The 22,724-nt window shown below is 34.4% G+C and overlaps 1 protein-coding gene and 1 pseudogene across 2 annotated transcripts; both read left to right on the top strand.

Moving 5' to 3' along the window:
- Window positions 1-4,170: 4,170 nt before the first annotated feature.
- LOC111491198 (E4 SUMO-protein ligase PIAL2-like) lies at window positions 4,171-17,801 on the top strand. Of its 2 annotated transcripts, none has more exons than XM_023139994.1 (16): window positions 4,171-4,416; window positions 7,211-7,283; window positions 7,888-7,953; window positions 9,700-9,765; window positions 9,886-9,962; window positions 11,324-11,375; window positions 11,476-11,547; window positions 12,369-12,436; window positions 12,531-12,579; window positions 12,653-12,737; window positions 12,826-12,927; window positions 13,109-13,160; window positions 15,282-15,363; window positions 15,626-15,742; window positions 15,836-16,627; window positions 16,790-17,801. In XM_023139994.1, exons 1-16 carry the CDS (start codon window positions 4,283-4,285, stop codon window positions 17,453-17,455), a joined length of 2,553 nt encoding a protein of 850 aa, XP_022995762.1. In that variant the 5' UTR covers window positions 4,171-4,282; the 3' UTR covers window positions 17,456-17,801. The 2 variants fall into 2 exon arrangements, with proteins under 2 accessions (XP_022995762.1, XP_022995763.1); XM_023139995.1 differs by having other exon boundaries at window positions 15,282-15,333.
- A 1,540-nt stretch (window positions 17,802-19,341) lies between these two features.
- LOC111491409 lies at window positions 19,342-22,616 on the top strand (annotated as a pseudogene).
- The last annotated feature ends 108 nt before the right edge of the window (window positions 22,617-22,724 follow it).

Here is a 22,724-nt window from a genome sequence, read left to right on the forward strand (position 1 = left end):
GGGGGGGGGGGGGGGGGGGTTTGTTTGGTTAGTAATGGGGGAAAGTATTGTGTGGCAGAACGCGTCGTCAGAAGCTGGGGGTTCAAAAAAGGGCGTGGTGGTGGAGCCGGAGAAAGTGGGGCGAGAAGAGAAAGAAAGACGACGCGGGTGTGGGAGGAGAGGACAGAGTGATGAGAGAGAGAGAGAGAGAGAGAGAGAGAGCGGAAATGGAAAAGGGAATATATACATATTTGTGCGTTTTTTAGGAGGAAAGAACGATGTGGGAGTGGGACCGCCAGATTGTTTGTATTTTGCTCCAACTCCTAAATGTCTTTCGATAAGATTACAAAATTAATGGCTCCTTTAGCTTCAGTAATCAGTTAATTAATTCATGAATTTAGTTTGAGTAATCAGTTAATCATACTTTAAACTTAATTCTAACAATGGCGTTCATACACTTACCATTCCATTCAAATTTAAGAAGGCAATATGGATTATGGTTCGTATGAAAATCATAAACATAAACCTAAATTTGATCACAAACCCATGATTATTCCCTAATACAATTAAGTTCGACTCGACTCTGATCACATCTAACACCCAATAAAAAAAACTAACATACAATTAGGAAGAGTATATAAGGGTTTATTAGCTCCATCGAGTTTAGAAACTAGCTTTTTAATTTTATTTTGCAATTTCCCAAAATATTAGGATTATTACCATAATGATCCTTTTTTGATGTATATAGTTTGAATGGATGAATTTTGAAACACCATAGATGGAGCAATTTGATGAATGTTAACCATAGAAACCTAATAATAAAGGCTTTGGATGGAAATTTTGAACCACAAGGCATCATAATACAATATAAGATAACATGATTTAATTAAATCATTACCCATTCAAGAAAATATGAACATTTGATTATTTGTCACATATTAGTGGATATCCGAAGAGTGTGTTATTGACTTCTTTTGATTTGTTTGCCACTTTTTTAGTTCAATCTGTTTGCCATTTATTAAATTCCAATGATTAATTTATTGATTTATAAAAATTATATATATAATATATCACGAGATGTATTTTTGATAATTTTTTTAAATAGGGGAAATAAAAACAGCCACCGTTTAGAGGGATTAAAAGAATATGGACAGAAAAATTATTGGAGAAATTAATTAATAAATAATGGTATATATTAAGAATAAATATTAAATAAAGTCAACTCCGCTTTAAAGCTGTTTGACCCTAAAAGACGTAAAATTTACTCCTCCATTCAATTCACCAACTACGCCCTTTACATCGTTCACCGATTATTTAAAATATTCCAAAATCAATCCTTTTGCTTTTATTTTTATTTTATTTTTCATTTTCTACGCGGATCATCTCACGGGATGAATAATTAATTAATTAATTAGTTAAAGATATGCATTTAATGAGATAATAATAATAATAATAATAATAATAATAGCTATTGGGGAAGGACTTACATTTGCTCGTGGGAATGATTGGAATTTTGTTTGAAGCACTCGATCATTAATTTTTTTCGATCAAGTTGGTTGTCTCACCAAATCAACGTTCAATATCATATATGTTCATCAAACACCCTACACACACTAAAATTATTCACGAACTTTGGAAAATGTCGATGCTAAATTGGTTGGATACATGAGAACAAGAAGACTTTGAATTCTAAAGCTACAAGGCAGGCGGATAAAAATAAGCAAAGTCAAAGTCAATGACCAATTGAATAATAGTACGGTCTTTTCAATGGTTAATGTATTTAAACTTTTCTATTGGTCGCTTATTCATTATTAACCTTTCATTTCACGAGAAACCTAAGTCAAAGTTGGTCATCCATTCATACCACCAAACTAAAATCTTTTATTTATTTTTATTTGATCGTAATAATATCTATTGAAATAAAAAAGGATTGGTATATTTTGTGATTTAACTCATTTTAATGTAAGATATGAAAAAAGAAATTATTTTGTTTTAAGGAGATAGAATTTAAGGAAATGGGTATTTTTTATAATTAAGAGTATAATTAATTTCTGCTCCAATTATTTTGAGGGACGGGAAAATGTGTAAATACATCTAAGTATATGTTAAAAATTGAGTCCACAAAATTTCGTTACAGTAATGCCACCATTAAAAAGAAAAAAAAAAAGAAAAAAGAAAAAAGAAAAAGGCTGTGAGAGTTGAGAGTGAGACACGTGGAAATCAGGAAATGGAAACTCCGAGTGGTGGTTGCAAAATAGGTAGGCTGTATATGGTGCTTCTAGAAGCTTAATTACGTTTAAAACTGGGACAAAAACGAATGGGCCCCGCCGCTACAAAAATAAAAAATAAAAATAAAAAATAAAAAATTCCTCCCACCAACTCCCCTCTTCTTCTCTACAATTTTTTTTTTATTTTTTTTTTATTATTACGGTCTTTTCAAGTCTTCCGGTCTGTTAGTTATAAATATATATATATATAAATTAATAAAAATAGGCTTTCAACTTTTCAAAATACATTTAAACACTTAAAAAGAAGAGAAAAATTGCCATACTATTAAAAACTTTATTTAATATAATTAAACTTTTTTTAAAAAAATATCACTATTATATTTAAAAAATACTCAAAAGTGTTAATATTAATTTTAAATTTTAATAGATATATTTTTAATAATAGTAATATAATTTTTTAAACTTTTTTTGTGAGTGTTGTAATTTTATTCGTTTTACTTTTTTTTCTTTAAATTAAATTATAAATTTAACTTTCAAACTTCAAAAATAATCTAAAATTTGACAATCCTATACATTTTTATCATGACTATTTATTTATTTTTAACAAAATAAAAAAAGATATATAATAGTAAAAAACCAAAATAGGTATTTTAGAAGATTTTAAATTAATGTGAAACAAATCGAAACTTCAATAATTAAATAGAAGATATATACCATTATGCTACATTTTATTTTATTTTGAATTTTAACTCCATAATTAATTATTGTTATTAAGTTAAAATTTTAATTTTGATTGGAGAACTTTCATAATATAATTAATTTTAGACTTTAAATCTTAAAATTTTGTGACTACCTTGTTATAAACTATTATATATAAATATAATTAAATATTTTACCGATTATATATATATATATTTGTCGATTATTTTGGGTGGTTGGATTTTATTTAGTGAACTAATTGGTGGAAATTAACAACTACCTTTCATTTTCCATTAATATATATATATAATATTACTTTTGTCCCCTTTATTATTATATTTTTTTTTGCATACATATACTTGTTTAGGATGAATTCTAAATATTTAAATTAAGATTCATATACTTATAAATATATGGCACCGGTTGATTGTATTTTATTTGTTATATGTGTGAAGGGATTGAAATTTTTTTTCTCGTAATTTAAATAAAAAACCTATTTAATGGACCAAGTTCATGTACTCCTACCAAACATAAGATGTTCACACCGTTGCTTTTACGCATGTAGGACTCGTCAATTTTTAATTATATGTAATTTAAGAATTGTGTGGCTCGAGCAACACCATCGAGATACTTGGAGTCACTGGAAGGTTGCCCCATATAAGGCAAATTGACTAATGGTATTTCGTTTAGGTGCTCATTGTAGCATTAAGACGCTATCTGCGTGAATTATCTTACTTATTTTATTACAGTTTGAGTGGGTAGACGGGCTTAAATTAAGAAAATTAAAAGATTATTAATATTAATAATACGATAACCTAAGAAAGAGTAGTTTTTGTGTACACATCATTTTAATGGAAAATAGAGTCAGGAAAATGTGGTACCAACTTCATTTTCTCACCAATTAACTTTGATTTTTCCAAATGGGGTTTGGTGATGGATGCAGCCCACGAAAATTCAATTTATGTTCTTTTCCTCATTAATTAATGTTGATTATCTTCACTGATTCATATTTAAAACATCACCATTTAATTAATTCAACTTCCTCTATTCTACGAATAATTAATATATGAAACCCTAATTTTGTAGTAATTGAAATATAAAAACATTTCAGTTCAGATTAAGGTTAGGAGAATATGAAAGATTATCAAGTTTATTAACGATTTATACTCGAATCAAAATTCGAATCAAGATTTATATAAAAATAAGGAAATTTATATAAAAATTAATTAATTTATATTATTTTCCCACCATTAATTTAGTTACTCTGCAAGGAAGGAAACATACTGGCCAGTTACGGATTTCCCCGCCTCCGAGTTTGCTGAAGCATCGTTCATACAGCTGGAGGGAAGGGGTTTTGCTCCGGTGGGCGGCTGAAGATGGGTACACCATTGCCGTATGAGATGTACTCGAATAGAATTTCCTTGTACATCGATGGTATAACTTCGCACGTCAACCGTTACGATCAAATCGACCCTGCCTATTTCTGCAATCTCTGCTTTTCCCTTGCCAGGTTTTGATTGATTGATTTATTTATTTTATGAATCATTTAGGGTTTCCAAGTCGGTTTATTGTTCTTATTGTAGAAATTCGCTCTGTATGTTCTTCTTGAAATTTTGTTAGTTGAGAGGATTTGCGACTGGTAATACGAATACCTACAGTTTAGGTGGTTGGTAGAAAATGGAGTGTCGAGTAGTTTGTTTGGAAGACGGCATTTGGGCGTGGTTGGAAGTATTGTGTTGCAGCATTGGTTCAGACTGTTCTCTTTGATTTGAAAATTTCCTGCGTTTTCTTGCATGATGCATGATTTGTGATTTTTCCTTCACTGTAGTAGTGTCAAATTAAAGAAACGAATGGTTTTCATCATGAAAAAGATGAGTCTGAAAGCACTTTTTTGTTTTTTTTTTCTTTTTCGTAAGAAGAGATGCCTACATATTTCGAAAGTCGGTTTCTTTTTATGGAGAAAGAATATTTAAACAAGTGGTTGCAGTTAACTTTTGCATGCTTCCTGTATTTTGTTTTCAAAACTCAGTTGTTTTCCAGGGCCAAGGCCTACCTTTATTCGTTATGGGACTTTTGGGACAATGTTATAAACAAACCATCTATCAATCTAAGTAAAAGATAAGCGGTTAGTTAAAGTTATTAATCTAATCATATCAACTATAAAGTAAATCACAAACAATACCCTGAATCACCTACGTCAAAATCCCCCAAAGTTCTGAGGCCAAGCTCCAACTTAACATCATGGCCTTTTGGCTTCTGTCACACACCTCTTTTTGATTGATATTATTGCCAGCAAGCGCTCTTTTGGCTAGACTAATTATCATACTAGTTGATGCTATGAAATTAGCATCAATTGGATAATGTTATCAAGTTCTTTATCATCTTAAGCCAAAAGTATAGGAGATTGCGGCAAAATGAAGGTGATATAGTTTGAATTATTTGCTGCCAATATTAGGGGACCTCGAGAAAACAATAAGCAAGACATTTTTTTTTTCTTTCTCTTTCCTCATAATCTATTAAGAACGTAAAAGACTAAGATGACAAGAAAGAGGAGAAAGAATTCTGTTGCCTCAAACTTCTCGAGGGGAGAATTCTTCCTTCTGGTTCCCTTAATATACGATTACAAATTTTATGTCCATTGCCATTGCTGCTAACCTTTCTTTTCTAAGAGGAAAAAGAAAACGTCAGTCCACAAGATCGTGTGAGTTTTTGAGGTATATTATTAAAACGAACATCCTCTTTCTTCATCCTTCAGATTTGATTAACCACCTCATTTACCACTAAAGCTGAACGAATGATTTTCCTCTTACTGTTGTTAAAATTATTTTGAGGTGATTCTCTTTCGTGGTTGTGATTCCCAGTCATGCTTCATAGACCTGGAAAATCGCATACAATTATTTTTTATTATTTATTTATTTATTTTGGTAAGGAGACATGCTGTATGCAAGATGGAGGGAGTCGGTTAGGGATCAGATAATTTTTTTTGGTAATTGTATGGGGGGACCAGTGGCCATTATTCGGTTATGCTAGCATATGATAGGACTTAGGAGTGTAGTTGTCCGTGGGGATTTACCATGTGTTGTGTATTTTGTGAGAGAGCAGGCCTGTTGAATGTTTGTGCCCTTATTCGTGCTTTCCTGTTTTATCTAACAGTAATATTATTGGATTATAGCACTCAATTGTTGTATCAGCTTTGTACTTCTATTGTACTCTTAACTCAAGTCAAATGCCTCATTCAGGATTTTTAGGTTATGGTGAAGGTGACAACTTAGAATGAATTTCTCACTTATTCCTGAACTCTGCGGTCTCTTGTTCTATTGTGATGTCACTTCACGTGTTTGACTATACAAGTTTCATGTTATATCTTTAATTTCCTGTCGTGCAAGGTTACTGTTGTAAATACCTCTGTATCTTTAATTATGTACTTTTGTTTGTCTCAAATGTTATTTATAATTATTAGTTCTTACTGGTGTGAACAAAATTGGATTTTTTAGGCTAAATTTATAAAAAAATACCCTTGAATTTTGTCATTTGTTTAAAAAGTACCCATTTTCTTTCAAAAGTTGCAATATTACCCTCGACCTTTCTTAAATATTTCAAAACTACCTTTGAGCAAAAAAATCTACTAGAATATTGGTCAAAACGTTGACGTGACGAAATGTCATTCTTTTAGACTTAATCTAGACAAGTGTCCTAGTATTCACCACATCATTCTAGGTTTACTGCCATGTTGATTTTTTTTGTCACAAGTTAAGGATAATTTCAATTTTTGAAAGAATAAAAGTATTTTTGAAACAAAGAGCAAAATTTAGGAGTATTTTTTACTAAGGCTAAATGGTAAAAAAATACTCTTGAACTTTGCCCCTTATCTAAAAAAATATCTACTTTCTTTCAAAAGTTGCAATGTAACCCTTGAGTTTTCTTAATGTTTCAAAACTACCATCGAGTTAGAAATCCGTTAAAATGTTGTACAGAAAATCGATGTTGGCAGGAACTAGGATGCTTATCTAGGTTAAGTCTAAAAGAACAATATTTAGTTATGTTGATTTTTCATTCAACATTTTAAACGTCTTTCTACTCCAAGTATTTGAAATATTTATAAAAAGGTTAAGGGTAATATTACAATTTTTGAAAGAATATGAGTATTTTTGAAACAGGGGCAAAGTTTATGGGTATTATTTATGATTTAGTGTTTTAACAATTTAATTTTTTCTAATACTTTTTATGTATGTGCCTTAGCTTCTGCTCATAATCATCGATTTATCATCTTTCTTGACTTCACTTGATTAACGTTGATAATACAGATGTATTGACTTTGCAATTGCAAACAACTTTGTTCCATCTAATGTTCACGGCTTACCCAATCTCTTGAAACAGGTAATATCTTTTATTCTAGATGTACAGGAAATTCTGGTGTTTTAAATCTATTTGCCCCACTCCGATTAAAAAAAAAGGGAAAAAGAATACTTCATTTCCCTTTTTTCTAAATTATAAAATGCTGGTCTATTTAAGCAGCAACTTAAGATCGTTCATGTCCCTAGAATGACTAATTTCTGTCAAATTACCTGTTAATTTTCATTCCTCGTTTTGGTGTCCTCACTACAAAATGTTACACCTTCTCAAATAGTTGATTGTGTCATCTTCAAATTATTTGGCACTCTTGTTTTGGTTCTAAGCTATACCTTAGAGATTTTGGCCGGTCATTTAGTAGGTTGGGCTGAACTGCCTATTGAGTTACTAGAACTTAAACGTATGGGGGGCAGGGGGGTGGGGTGGGGGTTTAAGATGTTGGGCGTAAGGTTGCATTTGGATTTGGAAGATGGTTTGTTAGCCTATCTCTATAATATTTAGATTGGGTTGTAGACTCATGTTAAGTGACTTTGTATCAGTTATTTATTCAGAATTTTGTATCTGATTGCAATATCTTCTCTAGTATGAGTTCGTTAAAGAATTAGTTCACATAGAATATTTATTTGTCCAGATGTATCAGAAGAAACATTCTCATCGTTTAAAAGCAGCAGTCATGGTGCTCATGATATCCACCAAGGTAATTTTTTTTTCGTCTTTTGCATTTGTGTCATATTTTTATATTATATGACTTGTGACTAAGTTTTTTAGTGTTCACATTTGTTTATGTTGCAACATTTTTTTTTTATTAATGTTACAGTATGATTAAATAAATGTTCGAGATGAGTAGTAATCTGTTATAAATAAGTAACAATTTCAGCAGCAACTCTAGGGATAGACAGTCTTTTGGTGAGTAGCTTACAAATGAAGTTTATCTATGGAGTTTAGTAGTTTATCTTGAAACACTCGACTTTAAGTTTAAATTGGAGGAGAAGAGGAAGTTTCATTCTTTTTACATCAGCTAGCAATGGCTAGAATATTCTTTTTGGAGCTTTTAACTTTACTATGAACTGCTATGCTATCTTTTTTTTTTTAAAAAAAAAAAAAAAAAAAAAAAAAAAAAAATCTTTTCACTGATGAAAAGATATAAAAAAGTTCATGGATACAACTTCGATATGGAGAGAAAAGAACAAAACACCCAACCAAAATAACCTAAATAGAGCAAAACAAGCATTCTGAGAACAAATAGAAACCAACCTAACAAAACCCCCCTAAAAAAAAAGGCAGGAAAGTCCACAAGACAAGCCGTAGCTGCATACACCAAAAAGGAAAGAAGAGCTACAAGGAGGATAAGAGGCCCCAAAGCCAGCCAACACCACCAAAAATATCCAACGAGAGCCACCAAACTGAAGAATCAACAACCAAAGGCATAATTGAGCACCGATGACCGATTAAGCTAATAAAAAGGAACTTCAGCTGATATAAGCGATGAGGCAGCAGAAAGTGACGAGAAACATCAAGTGAACCCCTTTGAAAACTAAAACTGTAGGCTTAAATTCATTAAATGTAATATTGACTTCGCCACCATATTGAAAGAGATTTTCCTTGGTGAAGGGGGAACGAGAACAGGACACTGAACTCAGCTTAGGGAGATCCAATGGGAGCCTTGACTCCATAACATCATGGGAAGAGGAAATGATTGACGAAGGAGGAGCCTTCAATTTGGATTGCTCATCATCTAACAGAGAACAAAGGCAGCTTTCGTAAACATTTCAACATTTCTAAAATTTTGGTCATTTGAAGTTAATTTTCAATTATTTCATTATCAAACATAGAAAAAAGACCATTCTCTTGTGGGCTTCTTTTTTGTATGCCCTTGTTTTCTTTCTTCTTTTTATCAATATATATATATAAATATGAGATTTTTCCATATTTGGGGTCATACTATCTGTGTGTAGGCCTCGTGCCAAACTTGTAATTGTCTTAATTTTAGTTAAGTCCTTAGGATTGTTATTATTATTATTATTATTTTTTATCTTAGTTGTAACTAAGTCTTCTTTCCTTAAGCCCCGGGTATTTACACAGGCGGCACTTCTCCTTTCTGTACTCACTTTTGAAATCAATGCATAACCTTTGTTAGCTTAATTATCCACCTCTCTAGCATCTCTTTGGGTGTTATAAATGTTAAGGTCAATTGAAATAATCTTCATAAATATGCTCATTGGAAATCATTGTAACAATGATGCAGAAAGACATAAGATACTCAGGTTTTTTGTTTTCCCCTCTTGGCTTGAAATTTTTTTTGCCCACGAGGAAATTTTCTTTTTCTTTTTGTTAGTCAACACTATGATTTAGTCACTTGGCTTCTTTTTTTGGTAATACAAATAATTTTGAAGCTTTATCTGGTTACAAATATCTCAGCTTTCTTATATATTTTTCTTGGTAGAATGCTTGCAAGGTGAGATGGTTTTCAGAAAAGGAGGCAGAGGATCTCTACAGTCTTGCTAATGAGGTTCTTTTTATTTTATTTTTCCCTAAAAATATTATGGTACTTGTCCTCTTAATAAGAGTTTGCGCTCATTTCTGGAATTTTTAATCTTTTTATTTGATGAGAAATTATTATGTCATGTAGATTGGTAGTGATTTCTTTGGAGATACTAATACTGGACCAAATAATTCCCTTACCACGATTACTGCAGTTATGGAAAGGTGTGAATTTCATTTTTGGTTTATCAGCATTCTGTCTTCTTTTATCTTCTTCTCGGAAAAGGATGGATATCAATGAAAAGTTACGAAGTATGATAATCCTCATTGCAAGAAAAGCACCAGAACCCCATCCTCTTTAAACTCCACCACTTACCTCACAGTCCCAAAAAAGAACCCTCAAATAATCCTTTCCTTAATGGAACTAATTATGGAAAATGAATAACAAAAAAAACCCTTTTTTCTCAAAGATATGCTGCCCCCACTAACAAAAATTTAACCTTTATTGGACAAGTTATTATTTTTTTTTTTTGGTGTGTGTGTGTGTACATTGTCGAGCACAATCCCATTTCCAAAACATTTCCATTGTCAATCTGTTTAAGAACTAAGTATTTCTTCAAAAAACAGCTATTAGAGTCCAAAGGAACTCCCTCTTATAAATTTCATCCTTTAACTCGTGATTCTTCAGTAAGTGTATGGTTTGTGAGCCTTAAGTTTAATCTGTATGAGTTTAGGTCTTAGAGGATTCTCCGTATTTTGACTCTACGCTACCTTTGCCAATGTTTTCTAGACTTTTAGACGTTACTCAGTCCTCCCCCCTTGGTTCATGAGGTGCTGTCCAGATTTTCATAGGGTTTGAATTCGACTACTTCATCTTCTTCCCTTCACCTCTCCACTTCAATTTTCTTTTAGATGAACTTGGATGGAATAGATGCTTACCTTCTCATCCTTCTCATCAGTGATTAGGAATTTTCTACAAACCACCCTTAGGATTTTGACCACTAAGAGAGAGGATAGCAAAACGAGAAGAGAGAAGATATATTCTTTTCTTTTAAAGAATAAATAGCTGTCTAGCTTTTTATGGTGGTCAGTAGGAAAATGTCTACTAACTTGTCAGTAGGTAAGTATTATTCACTTTGCACCTCTCCCTTAGTCTTGTGTTTCAATTTGGTCCTGTTATTTTTCTTCAAGCTAACTGCAATTATGTATTATCTCCTCCAGAATATTTCTTGTTTTTAGTTATGTTCCTCTAGACTTAGAATCAATTCTCAAGAAAATAATTCTCAAGTACCAATTTAATAGGAATGTAAACTTAAGATGGAACTCAATAATATAGGGGTTCAGATGTATTGTATTGTCAAAAGAAAATACGAAGGTTTACTGAACATTAGAGAGCTTTAGTTCTCTCGAAAGAAACTATTCCAAAATATGCCTCCCTCCCTTTTTCTAACTCACACATTTTATTACCATCAATCACCAACAGACTTATCATTTAATTTCTAATGTACCTTGTTGGTCATGCTGGGTTTTGAGTTGATTATTTTGAAATGGTTTCCTTTTTGCCTTCTTTTTGCATACGCACCCAGATTTTTTCCGCACTTGAAGCTCGGCCAGATTGTTGCGGCTATGGAAGTTAAGGTGGTTACTTGTCTCTCTGCTTAATTCTTTCCTAAAATATTTTAAAAATTTTAATTTATTTCTTGGATATACCTTGACATTAATGTTTTATCTGTGCTAGCCTGGTTATGGAGTGTTTGCTACAGATTTCAATATTTCAAAGACAATGCAGTTTTCACAGCAGGATAAAATAGTAAGTTACTGGTATATTTTAGAGGCTAGTGGAACTGGGAATTTTCCCATGAGGGTTTTTTATATTGTTTATTTAGTTAGCTTTAGTGTTCTTTCCTTTGAATCAAATAATAATAAGTTGGTTTCATGAATGTTTTTCTTTCGGATACCATAAAGTCTCCCGACAGCTTTGATCACCAAGTTTGGAATTGGAGTATATCTGGTGTATTGGTGTAAGATCCATGTGATAAGATCTTATAAAAGAAGGTTATTTCTTCCAAAGAATAAAACGGCTAGTATCTATACTAGCATTAAGACAGCTTGTCGTGTAAATACCTAATTAAAACAACTAATCCCAATGGCTACAGTTTTTTAAAAACAGAGTTAGAGAATCAGCAAAAAACACAAACAACAAGACAGAGCAATTACAAGTGTAGGCACCTTACATCAATGTCACTTGACCTTACTCTATTTGGTATCAATAAACTTGTGGAATATTTAATATGTTGAATAGTTGGCTCCAGGAGTTTACTACAATTTCATGTTTGACTGTTTACATGATTAGTGTTCAGTTCAAGTTAAATGAAATATCGATGATATCTAGTTTGGTTTATATATCTAGCTATTAGAATTTTTTGGATTGGTCAAATGGATGTTACCATGTATTATCCTTTAGTAGGATGAAAATAGAAAAGGTTAGGGGTCAAAATTGTTTGTTCATGTAAGTATGTGAACAACAACTCCATCAAACTTCAAATATTTCTGATTGTTATTCACTATAAGTGTAGTCCACCAGTATTCTTCCTCTTAAATTCTATATTTGCAAATTGATATTCGTTGCAGCTACTGTTTGTTGCTCAAAAGGATAATACTGAGACGTCTGCTTGCATAATCAGTCCTCCACAGGTTAAGTATGTCTAACACGCAAATCCCTTCCTTTGAGATGGAACTAAGTTCAATTATATCTATGCTATATTGTTTATTCCATTTTCTTATAATCTATAGCTTTCTTGTCAATGGGAAGGGAGTCAATGGAAGGACAAATATATTCATGGTTAGTTCAGATGTACAAGACTCTTCTACATCTACTAGTTGAATCTTCTTACTAGCATCATATCTTTTTTAAGGATACTGGGCCACAGCTTCCAACGAATGTTACTCATATGCTTAAATTAGGAGCAAATCTTCTCCAAGCGATTGGTAACTTCAATGGTAAGTTATGGTATAATTCCAATTATAAGCGTCTTGGTAGTTACTATTTTAGAGTATAACCCTAAAAGGACATTTAATCTTTGTTTAGGTCATTATGTTATAGCAGTTGCCATTATGGGTACTGCACCACTGCCTGACTCCTCGGTGCTGCAAGATTATGTACAGCCGGTTGTGTCTACTGTGGATTCAGGTATAGCTACAATTATGAAGGGAAGTTGGTATCTTCTTTTGTTGTTTTTTGTTTTATATTCTATTTATTTATCATTATACCTTATTATTCAGTTAGGGTGTCTGGCTTAAATGTATTCACATTTCTTTATGCCATGGTTTTGGATGTGCTTTGCTTAATATAATTTTATTTTGGGTTTCAGATTCTGATATAATCGAGGGCCCATCACGAATATCTCTTAATTGCCCCATAAGGTTATATAGTCAGTTTTTGCATACAATTCTAATACTTCCAGAAACTACTGTGCTTTGATTTATTTGTATGCTATTTTGTATGAATTCCTCTAGATGTCTGAGATAATTAGCTTAGGCTCTTTGAGATAATTAGCTTAGGCTCTTTGTATGCTATTTGTGTACGAATTCCTCTTGATGTCTTAGATAATTAGCATAGGCTTTAACTGTTTCGTCTCTGATCTGAAACAGATAATTTTTATTCATTTTCACCATTGAGGAAGCATCAGATTTAACTGTTCATGGATATTTTTTGAGAAATGAAACATTTCCATTGATGAATGAAATAAGAGGAGTTAAACGCTCCTTATTGCCGAAGGGTGGGTGTAATACATAAAAGATCTCCAAATCAGTAATTAAAGAGGCGAGACTATAGCCAGAGAAAGAATGTTTGCTACACCAATAAAGAGGATTAAACATAACCAAATCTATGAAAGTAGCAAAATTGGAGACCAACTTGTATAATTCGTGAAGTGATGGGTGAGGTACCGGCAGGATACATGGGAAAGGGGATGCTGAAATATAGGTTTTGATGCCCCCAATTGTGAATACTTACTCTAGGAGGGGTAGAAAGGGAATGGCCACTGGACAGTTCGTTTGTGGGAGGTGCTGTACAATTTGGGGCATGGGAATGAGTAGCCTCAAAAGAGAATTCTTTGCTATAAGGGAGTCAGCTTTTCATTTTGTGCTAGAACAGTGTTTTTGGGGATGGAAAAATTACCAGCCCTCAAATTGGCTGGAAGCATGTTTTGTTACTGCTATTACTGTTATTTTCTACTACTTCAATCGAAGGAAAGTGATGACATACCCTTGTGTTTTATATAGATTAAAACTCTGGTCTAAAATGAAGCTTAGGAATTGTTCCAAAATGTAAGTGTGAATTTTCCTTCTCAAGGAGTCGTTCCAAAATGAAAGCTTGAAACTATGTATTTGCTGAGATGCATGATTAATGGGGTATGAATCAGCTGATCCACCATAGACTGTCAGGGGCTTACCATACTACCTGACACTGAAATGGAAAAACCTTTGGAGATTGGCTAAATGTTCAAACCCACGAAACCAAAGCTACGGGATAATAAAACTAACAAAAATTAAAAGTGAATAAATAACTGCAACTTCTCTGATGGAGGTGCACCAAAACGTGAAAGAAATTTCTGATTTAAAACTTAAAGATATTGAACCGGTAGCATGTTGAAGAAAGTGGCAGATGGAGCACTAATGAACATATACCTGTATCGGTTATGTCGGACTGAATATATACGTATATATATACACATTCCCTGCCCAAACTGTACATCACAAAGAATGATGGCATTCCTAACAAAAGGAAAAACATCTTGGTTACATGTGGGAACGTTGGAGTAATATTAATTGACATATGACTTAAAATTTTAATTAGATTTATGCTGAACCTTACTATTGATAGATAAATAATTCAAAATGAAAGTTAAATATATTTATCATTTTTATTTACCATGATATAAATTCTTTGCTTTTAATAAATGATATGATTTGATGTATTGTTATTATTTGATTCTTTTTTTTCTTTAAAAAAAGAAATAGATATTTCATTGATGAATGAAATATACGAATGAGGGGAAAGAGGTCCCAAAGCCAAAAGGTGGGTTGCAAAATAACTTCCACTTGACCAAAAATTGGTAGGTTTAATAATCTGAGAAAGGGTATTTTCATTTACATGATAGAGCTAAGAATAGAACTGAGTTTCAGAAAGTTTTAGAGACCACGGGCTTGTTGGATATGCGATTCTCTAGGCCTTGGTTGGGAAAATCTGTATGTCAAAAGTGAATGGAGGGAATCTTTAACAGTTAATCATTCACTTGGACCTTTAGTATTGAATTTGTCTACTGCTTGCCTGGTTTTTCTCTCCAAGTTTTTATCATATCTTGTGTTTGATAGGTACTCAATGTTTACTTGTTACTTGGATATATATATATATATAAGTCATCTCTCTCTTATACACACATTAAACACCAGATGAAGTTTACAATTGGTTCAATTTTCAGTTTTTATGCAACTCAATAATTGACATGGCGATTGTTTCATCCTGTTCTCAATATAAAACAGCTATACCCGAATCAAGGTTCCTGTGAAAAGTCGTTCTTGTAAACATCTTCAGGTGAGCATTTCCTGCCATGGCATCTGGAAGGTGTTGATGTACCTTGAATTATAGCAGGATCGTTGTAAATCTTTTCCAGATACTTAAATCATTTCTGACAAGAAAATTAGGCAACAAAAAATTATGCCAATAGTTTACTTAATTAGGTAGGCAACTGTAGCATGCGCCTTGGCACTCTACATATGTATTCAGTTCTTTTGCTAGACTTTCTTGTAGTTCATATGAATTTACTGTATGTTATTATCTTGGAAGTTTTCTTTAGGTTTAATATCTGTCTTTCTGTATGCTGCAGTGCTTTGATTTCTACAACTTTATTGGCATAAATTCAAGAAGACCATCCTGGCGATGTCCACATTGTAATCAGTACATTTGCTTTTTGGATATTCGTGTTGATCAAAATATGATGAAGGCAAGTATAGTGGTAGACCATTTCTTAATTTCTTGTGTATTTGCGAACTTTATTGCTTTATTCCATTCTATGAATCCATTGTATTTCCTTTAGGTCATTAGAGAAGTGGCTGAGAACGTTACTGAAGTGATCATCTCAGCAGATGGATCATGGAAGGCCATACTTGAAAACGATAATGGGGATGGTCGGCCATTGGATGATTCTCTTAACCTTCAGAATGAAAGGGATCAAGAGTCTACTGTTCCTGATGTGTTGGATCTTATTGAAGTTGATGATGATATTAACATCTGCGATTTGGAGATTGAAGACGAAAAACCTTGTCTTGGTAACAAAAACTTTGCTGCTGTCTTGGACGATGACTTTTGGTCTGGAATAGATACTGATAGGATTTTAACCTCAAGTGCTAGGACAGATGCTCCAATTGGTAATAACCCGCCTGCACCTAATTTTGCTGGCCTTATGCAATCGGCTGTCTTGACTAATCCTGTTACACCTGTCCTTAATAACCATGGTGCGGGGGTTCCAGGGCATGTCATCTTTTTGTCTCCTGCATTGTACGATCAAAATAATTTGCAGACTCAAGCTTTGAATTCAAATGAAAACACTGAGTACGGGAGGACGACATCAATAGCGAGACCCCTAAGCAGGATGCCAACTACAGCTCAAGCCCTTCCTTATCCGTCCCAAGCATCAGGCCAGCAGTATAGTTCAAGAACAACAACCATTTCCTCAGCTTCTCAAGTCGGACCAAGTATTCCAACTAACAGAGATGGTTTAAATACGATATCTCGTGATTCAGAAAGGAGCCAACAATTTCCGAGACATCCTGGAGATTCTCATCATGCAACAAACCTAGCTCCCTTTCACCACCCACCAACCTCGCAGGTGCAATTTTATCTTGTTTCCATGATTTTTCACGTGTTAATTTGTTTTGATGTTGTTTTTTTCCCACTGACCATGACTTTTGGTGGAGTATGCTAACTTTTCTTACATTTAAATCTTTTGGTGGAGTATGTTAACCTTTAATTTATCTACTTAAACTCCCAGAATCGGGATCCTCATTCCTTCACTCCTGGTCAATCTGTTCAAGCATCGACTGCTTTAAGGCCATCCACGCGGCTATTAACAGATTTCCAGAATCCTCACCTTCAGCAAGCGCTCAATTTAAGGATGTCCCAACTCCGGAATCAGAATCCAAGCAATAATGTCCGGCCATCATTACCATTCTCAAGAGCTATGAGTCAAGTAGGAGGTGGCTATAGTGGACCTTCTTATGCGGCTGTAACACCTAATAGTCAAAATGCAAGAATGGTTGCTTCCCAGCGAGCTGAGCTGATGAGACAATCTTCAGCTATGTCATTACAAAATCAAACTTTCAGATCAGCCCATTCTCTCCAAACAACTCCTGATGGGCTTAGGATGCCAGCTGCTGGGGAGCTGAGAAATGTTGGAGGAATGTCTCAATCTGTTACCCTGGCTGCGGGTTTGGTAGATCCATCATCAGAGCAGAACTGGCAGCCCTCGGGTCGAATGCGTGGCAGTCTTTCTGGTCGAGCTTTTTCTGATGCTCATGGCCACTTAATTATCCACCCAACTCAATCTGTACAGTCTGCTCGACCTCCATCTAACCCGACTCCTACTCAACCCAGTGCTCCATCCACGCAGGCTCAAGGCTCCAATGGATTGGATACACTGGTTCCAAGGACAAGATAGTACATGTTGAAGAAATTCCTTGCTCTTACAAGTATTGAGTGTATGCCCAGGTGTTCTTCCGTTACCTTTGGCTCTTTTGCCACGTGAGTAAAGATATACCACGCCCCATTTTGTCCATTGCATATCAGTTGTAAAGTCTTTCATGTAATTAGCTTCCATTACAGTATAAAACATAGGTATAGATTTTTTCGTGCAGCGTGAAGATTTGAACTTCACGTGCCATATATCCAGTAAAGCTATGCTTAGGTTGCTGTAGTTTTATCGGTCATAAATCATAATATGTTACGAGCCTAACAATTTAAAGTTTGCATGATTCTTTGGTAATTCTATTTGGTTTTCATACTCGTGCCTACTTAATCTCTTAGCTTTTTTTTTCTACTTCCTCCGTTGTTAACGCCTCAAAGAATTCTTCATCTGAACAAAATGCAGTGATGTAATGGACCAAGTTTCCATTAGCACAAAACAAACGCATAGCTTGAAGTTATATATACAATGAACAAGAACTCGAAAAAGTATACAATGAAAATTGGAGTAATTCGGTGCCAAATGAACTAATTATCTCCAAGTTACCAGTTTGAATTTGCTACTCCAATGTGATTTGGCAGACAAAAGTTACACGTTTTTTCTTGTTCGGTGCTCTTCAATTACCCCATTGCCTCCCTTACATGCCAGCCAACCAAGATGGGGCTACTCTTCATAACACCATTTAATACCGAAAAATTCGTTAAGATAAAAACTCGACGTAGTGAAATGTCATTTTTTCATATTTAATTTAAACAAGGTCTGAGTCATTTCTATGTTTATTTTTTATTTTTTTTTTACTCACATTATATTGATTATTATTGTACTTTTGTACTACATTTTAAAAAATATTTTTATGATTTTTTTATTAACTACAAAAATTATTTACAAGATTTTATCCATTCAACGTTAAAACCCAATTTTAATTTTCTCCGAACCATAATGAACCAAATTATTATTATAGCCATTATGTATTAATTTGTTATTCACGTATCAGTAAAAGGGTGATTTTATTCGAATACAATTTTAATCTTAGATTTTTTTTTTTTTTTTTTTTGTTTTTTTGTTTCCATACTATGAATGCATTTTGTTCTCTATTTAATTATTATTATTAATTCAATAAATTCTTTGAAATATATATAAATATATGTATATATATAGAATAAAAGAAATATTTGGTTCTTTCTTTAGATGTCTAGTGAACCTCTCAAATAGGATTCGAATCCATATGAAGTTCTGACCATCTGTCAAAGAAGAAAGTTTTAGGATTCTCGAGAAATTCTTCGATTTCTTCCGGAAGCGGATGATTATTCATCTGCTTCTCACGTTCCATGAATAGCCGGGACATTGAGGAATATCCATAAAAACATTTAGGGAATCGGTCTGATTCTATCTCTTCGTTCCGTTTGAAGAAAGAAAGTATCCCAAAGAATATATGCTCATTAATTATTTATAAACAAGTGAGAAGGGTAGGAAAAATGTGGGAAATTGAGATGAAATAATGAGGTGTTAGATGAACACGACTCTCAGACTCTCCACAATAGTATGATATTGTCCACTTTGAGCATAACTGCTCATGGCTTTGTGATTTGATTTAGGCTTCCCAAAAGTCCTCACACCCATGGAAAGAGTATTATTTGATTATAAACCAATGATAATTCCCTAAATTAGTAGAGGAGGGACTTTAATCTGGAAATTGGAGAGGGAGGGAGGAGGAAGGTTTGAGAAGAGAAGATTATGGAGAATTAGGTGTTTGGATGTAAAAGTGGAAATGGGTTTGTCTCAAAATTCAAACCTTTTCATTGTATAAATACCCATCTCTTCCTTCATCATCTCTATTAATCAACTCTCTTCTACCACATCCAATGCCGCTACTACTACCTCCATCATTCATTTGGGCCACTTCCATCCTTCTTTGTGGCCTCGTCTCGCCCACCCTTGGCGTCGGTGGGGCAGTACATCCTCCCTTCAACTACAGCGATGCGCTGGACAAGGCCGTGTTGTTCTTTGAGGGGCAGAGGTCAGGCAAGTTACCTGTTGCTCAACGAGTCATGTGGCGCGGTGACTCTGCCCTATCTGACGGAGCCCATCAGAGTGTATGACAAAACTAGCACACAATGTCAAGCTGTAAGAATATTAATTATAAGAATATTGAGTTAAATCTTTGCAGGTGAATTTGGTGGGGGGTTACTACCATGCCGGAGACAATGTCAAGTTCGTGTGGCCGATGGCGTTTACGGTGACATTGCTGAGTTGGACCGCCGTTGAATATGAAAATGAGATGGGTTCTGTCATGCAACTACAACACCTCCGGGGATCCGTCCGGTGGGGCGCCGATTTCATATTCAAAGCTCATGTTTCACCCACCACACTCTATACTCAGGTTTTCATATTATTTCCTATTAATATATATTTCCTTAAATCTTATTTTCATCTATTATTTATATATTTATATTTATAACGTCACCCTTTCTTTTCATTCATGGCTTACACATTTTTATGTTTTTTTAATATATGTGACGGAGATTCGAACCTCCGATCTTTTAATCAACGATACAGTATCAGTTGAGATATGTTTACATTGTCAAAAATAAAATGAGATTACACGTCGGTTAGAGGTGTGAATGAAACATTATTTATAAGAATGTGAAAAAATCTTCGGAGAAAACTCATTTTAAAACTTTGAGAAGGAGCTCAAAAGAAAAAATTCAAAGAGGACAATATCTACTAGTGGTGGGTTTGAACGGCTACAAATGATATCAAAACAAGATACCGGGCGATGTGCCAGCAATGAGGCTAAGCTTTGAAGGAGGTGTTTGGACGGCTACAAATGATATCAAAGCTGGACATCGGGTGATGTGCCAGCAAGAAGGCTAAGCCTTGAAGGAGGAGTTTGGACGGCTATAAATGATATCAAAGCCAGAGATACTGGGCGTCGCAGGGTTCCAATTGAATTAATAAAAGAGTGAGAACGAAAATGAATACGATAGAAAAGAAGCTAAGCCTTGAAGGGTGTACATGTCTCTCTAGCAGACATATTTTAAAAATATTGTGAGGAAATTCAAAAAGTAAAAAAAGACAATATCATTTATCACATCGGCAAATAATTTATCACATTAAAATTCTGTCACGTTCATTATTAATATAAATTCGAAATTTATAGTAAAGTTTTAATCTAATCACCATGAAAATTTCAAAAATTATTCCAAGAGGGATTAAAATTATAATTTAACTATGAAAAAAAAAACACTAAAGGGTAGAATTATATTCCAAATTTGAAAATTAAAAAGACATGAAATATATTTGCACAGGTAGGAGATGCAAATGGCGATCTCATCGGTGCTGGGAGCGGCCGGAGGACATGGACACTCCTCGAACGCTTTACAAGATAACGCCTAGTTCGCCAGGCACCGAAGCCGCTGCGGAGGCCGCCGCTGCGCTTGCGGGCGCTTCCATTGTATTCAGCCATGTGGATGCCAATTACTCAAGAGCCCTTCTTCAACACTCCATATCTGTGAGAACTATTTTTAGTTTGTTTCTTTCGGCACCTTCTGTGGTTAACTTAGAATGGTGTGAAACGTGGTCGTTTTGGTGGCAGCTCTTTCAGTTTGCTGATGAGTTTAGAGGATCCTACTCTGCTTCTTGCCCATTTTACTGTTCCTTTATTATTAGCTAATCCTTTTTCCTTGTCTTGTTCTTGTAGGATGAGTTGCTGTGGGCAGCTGCTTGGCTATACAATTACTTGAGCTATGTTGTAAGCAATCAAGGGTGGAGTCAAGCTGCCTCTGAGTTCAATTGGGACAACAAATTTGTTGGAGCTCAAACGGGTATTGTTTTTTTTAGGCTTCTTAGTCATCCCCTTCGTGGCTTAGTGTCCTCGCTAGCAGATATTGTCTTCTTTAGGCTTATTCTCTCCAATCGATGTAAGATCTCAAAATCCACCCCTTTAGTGCTAGCGTCCTTGTTGGTATTCATTCCTTCCCCTTCAAGGCCCACTCAAACACCGCCCCGTGTCCACTCCATTGGGACCCAGCTTCCTTGCTAGAACACCGATCGATGTCCACCCTCTTTCAAGACCCAGTGTTCTCTCTAGCACACTACTCAATGTCCACCCCTTCGAGACTTAGCGTCCTCGCTGGCACACCATCCAGTGTCCATCTCCTTTCAGGCCTAGCTCCCTCATTAGGGCACACTGTCTAGTGTCCACCCCATTTGGGGCCAAGCATCTTTAGTGGCATACCACCCAATGTCTACCTCCTTCAGGGCTACTGTCCTCACTAGCACACATTGTCCAGTGTCTACTCCCTTCGGGGTCCAACGTCTTCGTTGGTGGCACATCGTTCGGTGTTTGACTCTGATACCATTTGTAAGTCCATGACTAGAAAATATTATCCTTTTTAGGCTTTCTTTCAGACTTCCTATCAGAATGATTCATTCCCCTATGGGATCTCAAAAATAGTGTACATAGGAATTTCACTTTATTCCAACAACCTCAACTTTCTACAGGAATTCTATAAAGGAAAGAGAGAATTGAGCAAGTTTAAGAGCGATATAGAATCGTTCATCTGTTCAGTGATGCCCAACAGTTGCTCTTCTCAGATTCCTACAACGCCTGGTACAATCACACACCTTTCTTCCATGAAAATACATATATATATATATATATATATATATATATATATAAAAGCTTTTGTGCCTCTTGTTTTGTAGGTGGGCTTCTTTTCATAAGAGATAGCACCAACTTGCAATATGCATCAACCTCTTCCATGGTGCTTTTCATGTAATCTAAACTCTTAAACCAAGCCCACGTCGATGGAGTTCATTGCAGATCCAAATATTTCTCCTCTTCTCAAATCAAAATCTTCGCAAAATCCCAAGTAATTGAGTTCACTGATTCATTTGCAGCCAACCCAAGTTCATAATTCAATCATAAACTTTGTTGTTTATAGGTGGATTACATATTGGGGGAAAACCCCTTGAAGATGCCATACATGGTGGGATTTGGCAGCAAATACCCATTAAATTACATCATAGAGCCTCATCCATCCCTTCAATAAAAGCTCACCTTTTTAGCCTAAAATGCTTAAAAATATTAGTCATGTATAGTTGTCAACCTTACAATTTTAAAATGCGTCTGTAACGGGTCGCTAGAACATGCTAGCATGCGAGCATATCTTGTTAGAAAATGTATGTTAAAGACTTTGGAACTACGATTTGAGATGGTTAGAAAATGCATGTTAAGGATTTC

The sequence above is a fragment of the Cucurbita maxima genome, unplaced genomic scaffold, assembly GCF_002738345.1.
Source record: "Cucurbita maxima cultivar Rimu unplaced genomic scaffold, Cmax_1.0 Cma_Scf00016, whole genome shotgun sequence".
NCBI lineage: Eukaryota > Viridiplantae > Streptophyta > Magnoliopsida > Cucurbitales > Cucurbitaceae > Cucurbita > Cucurbita maxima.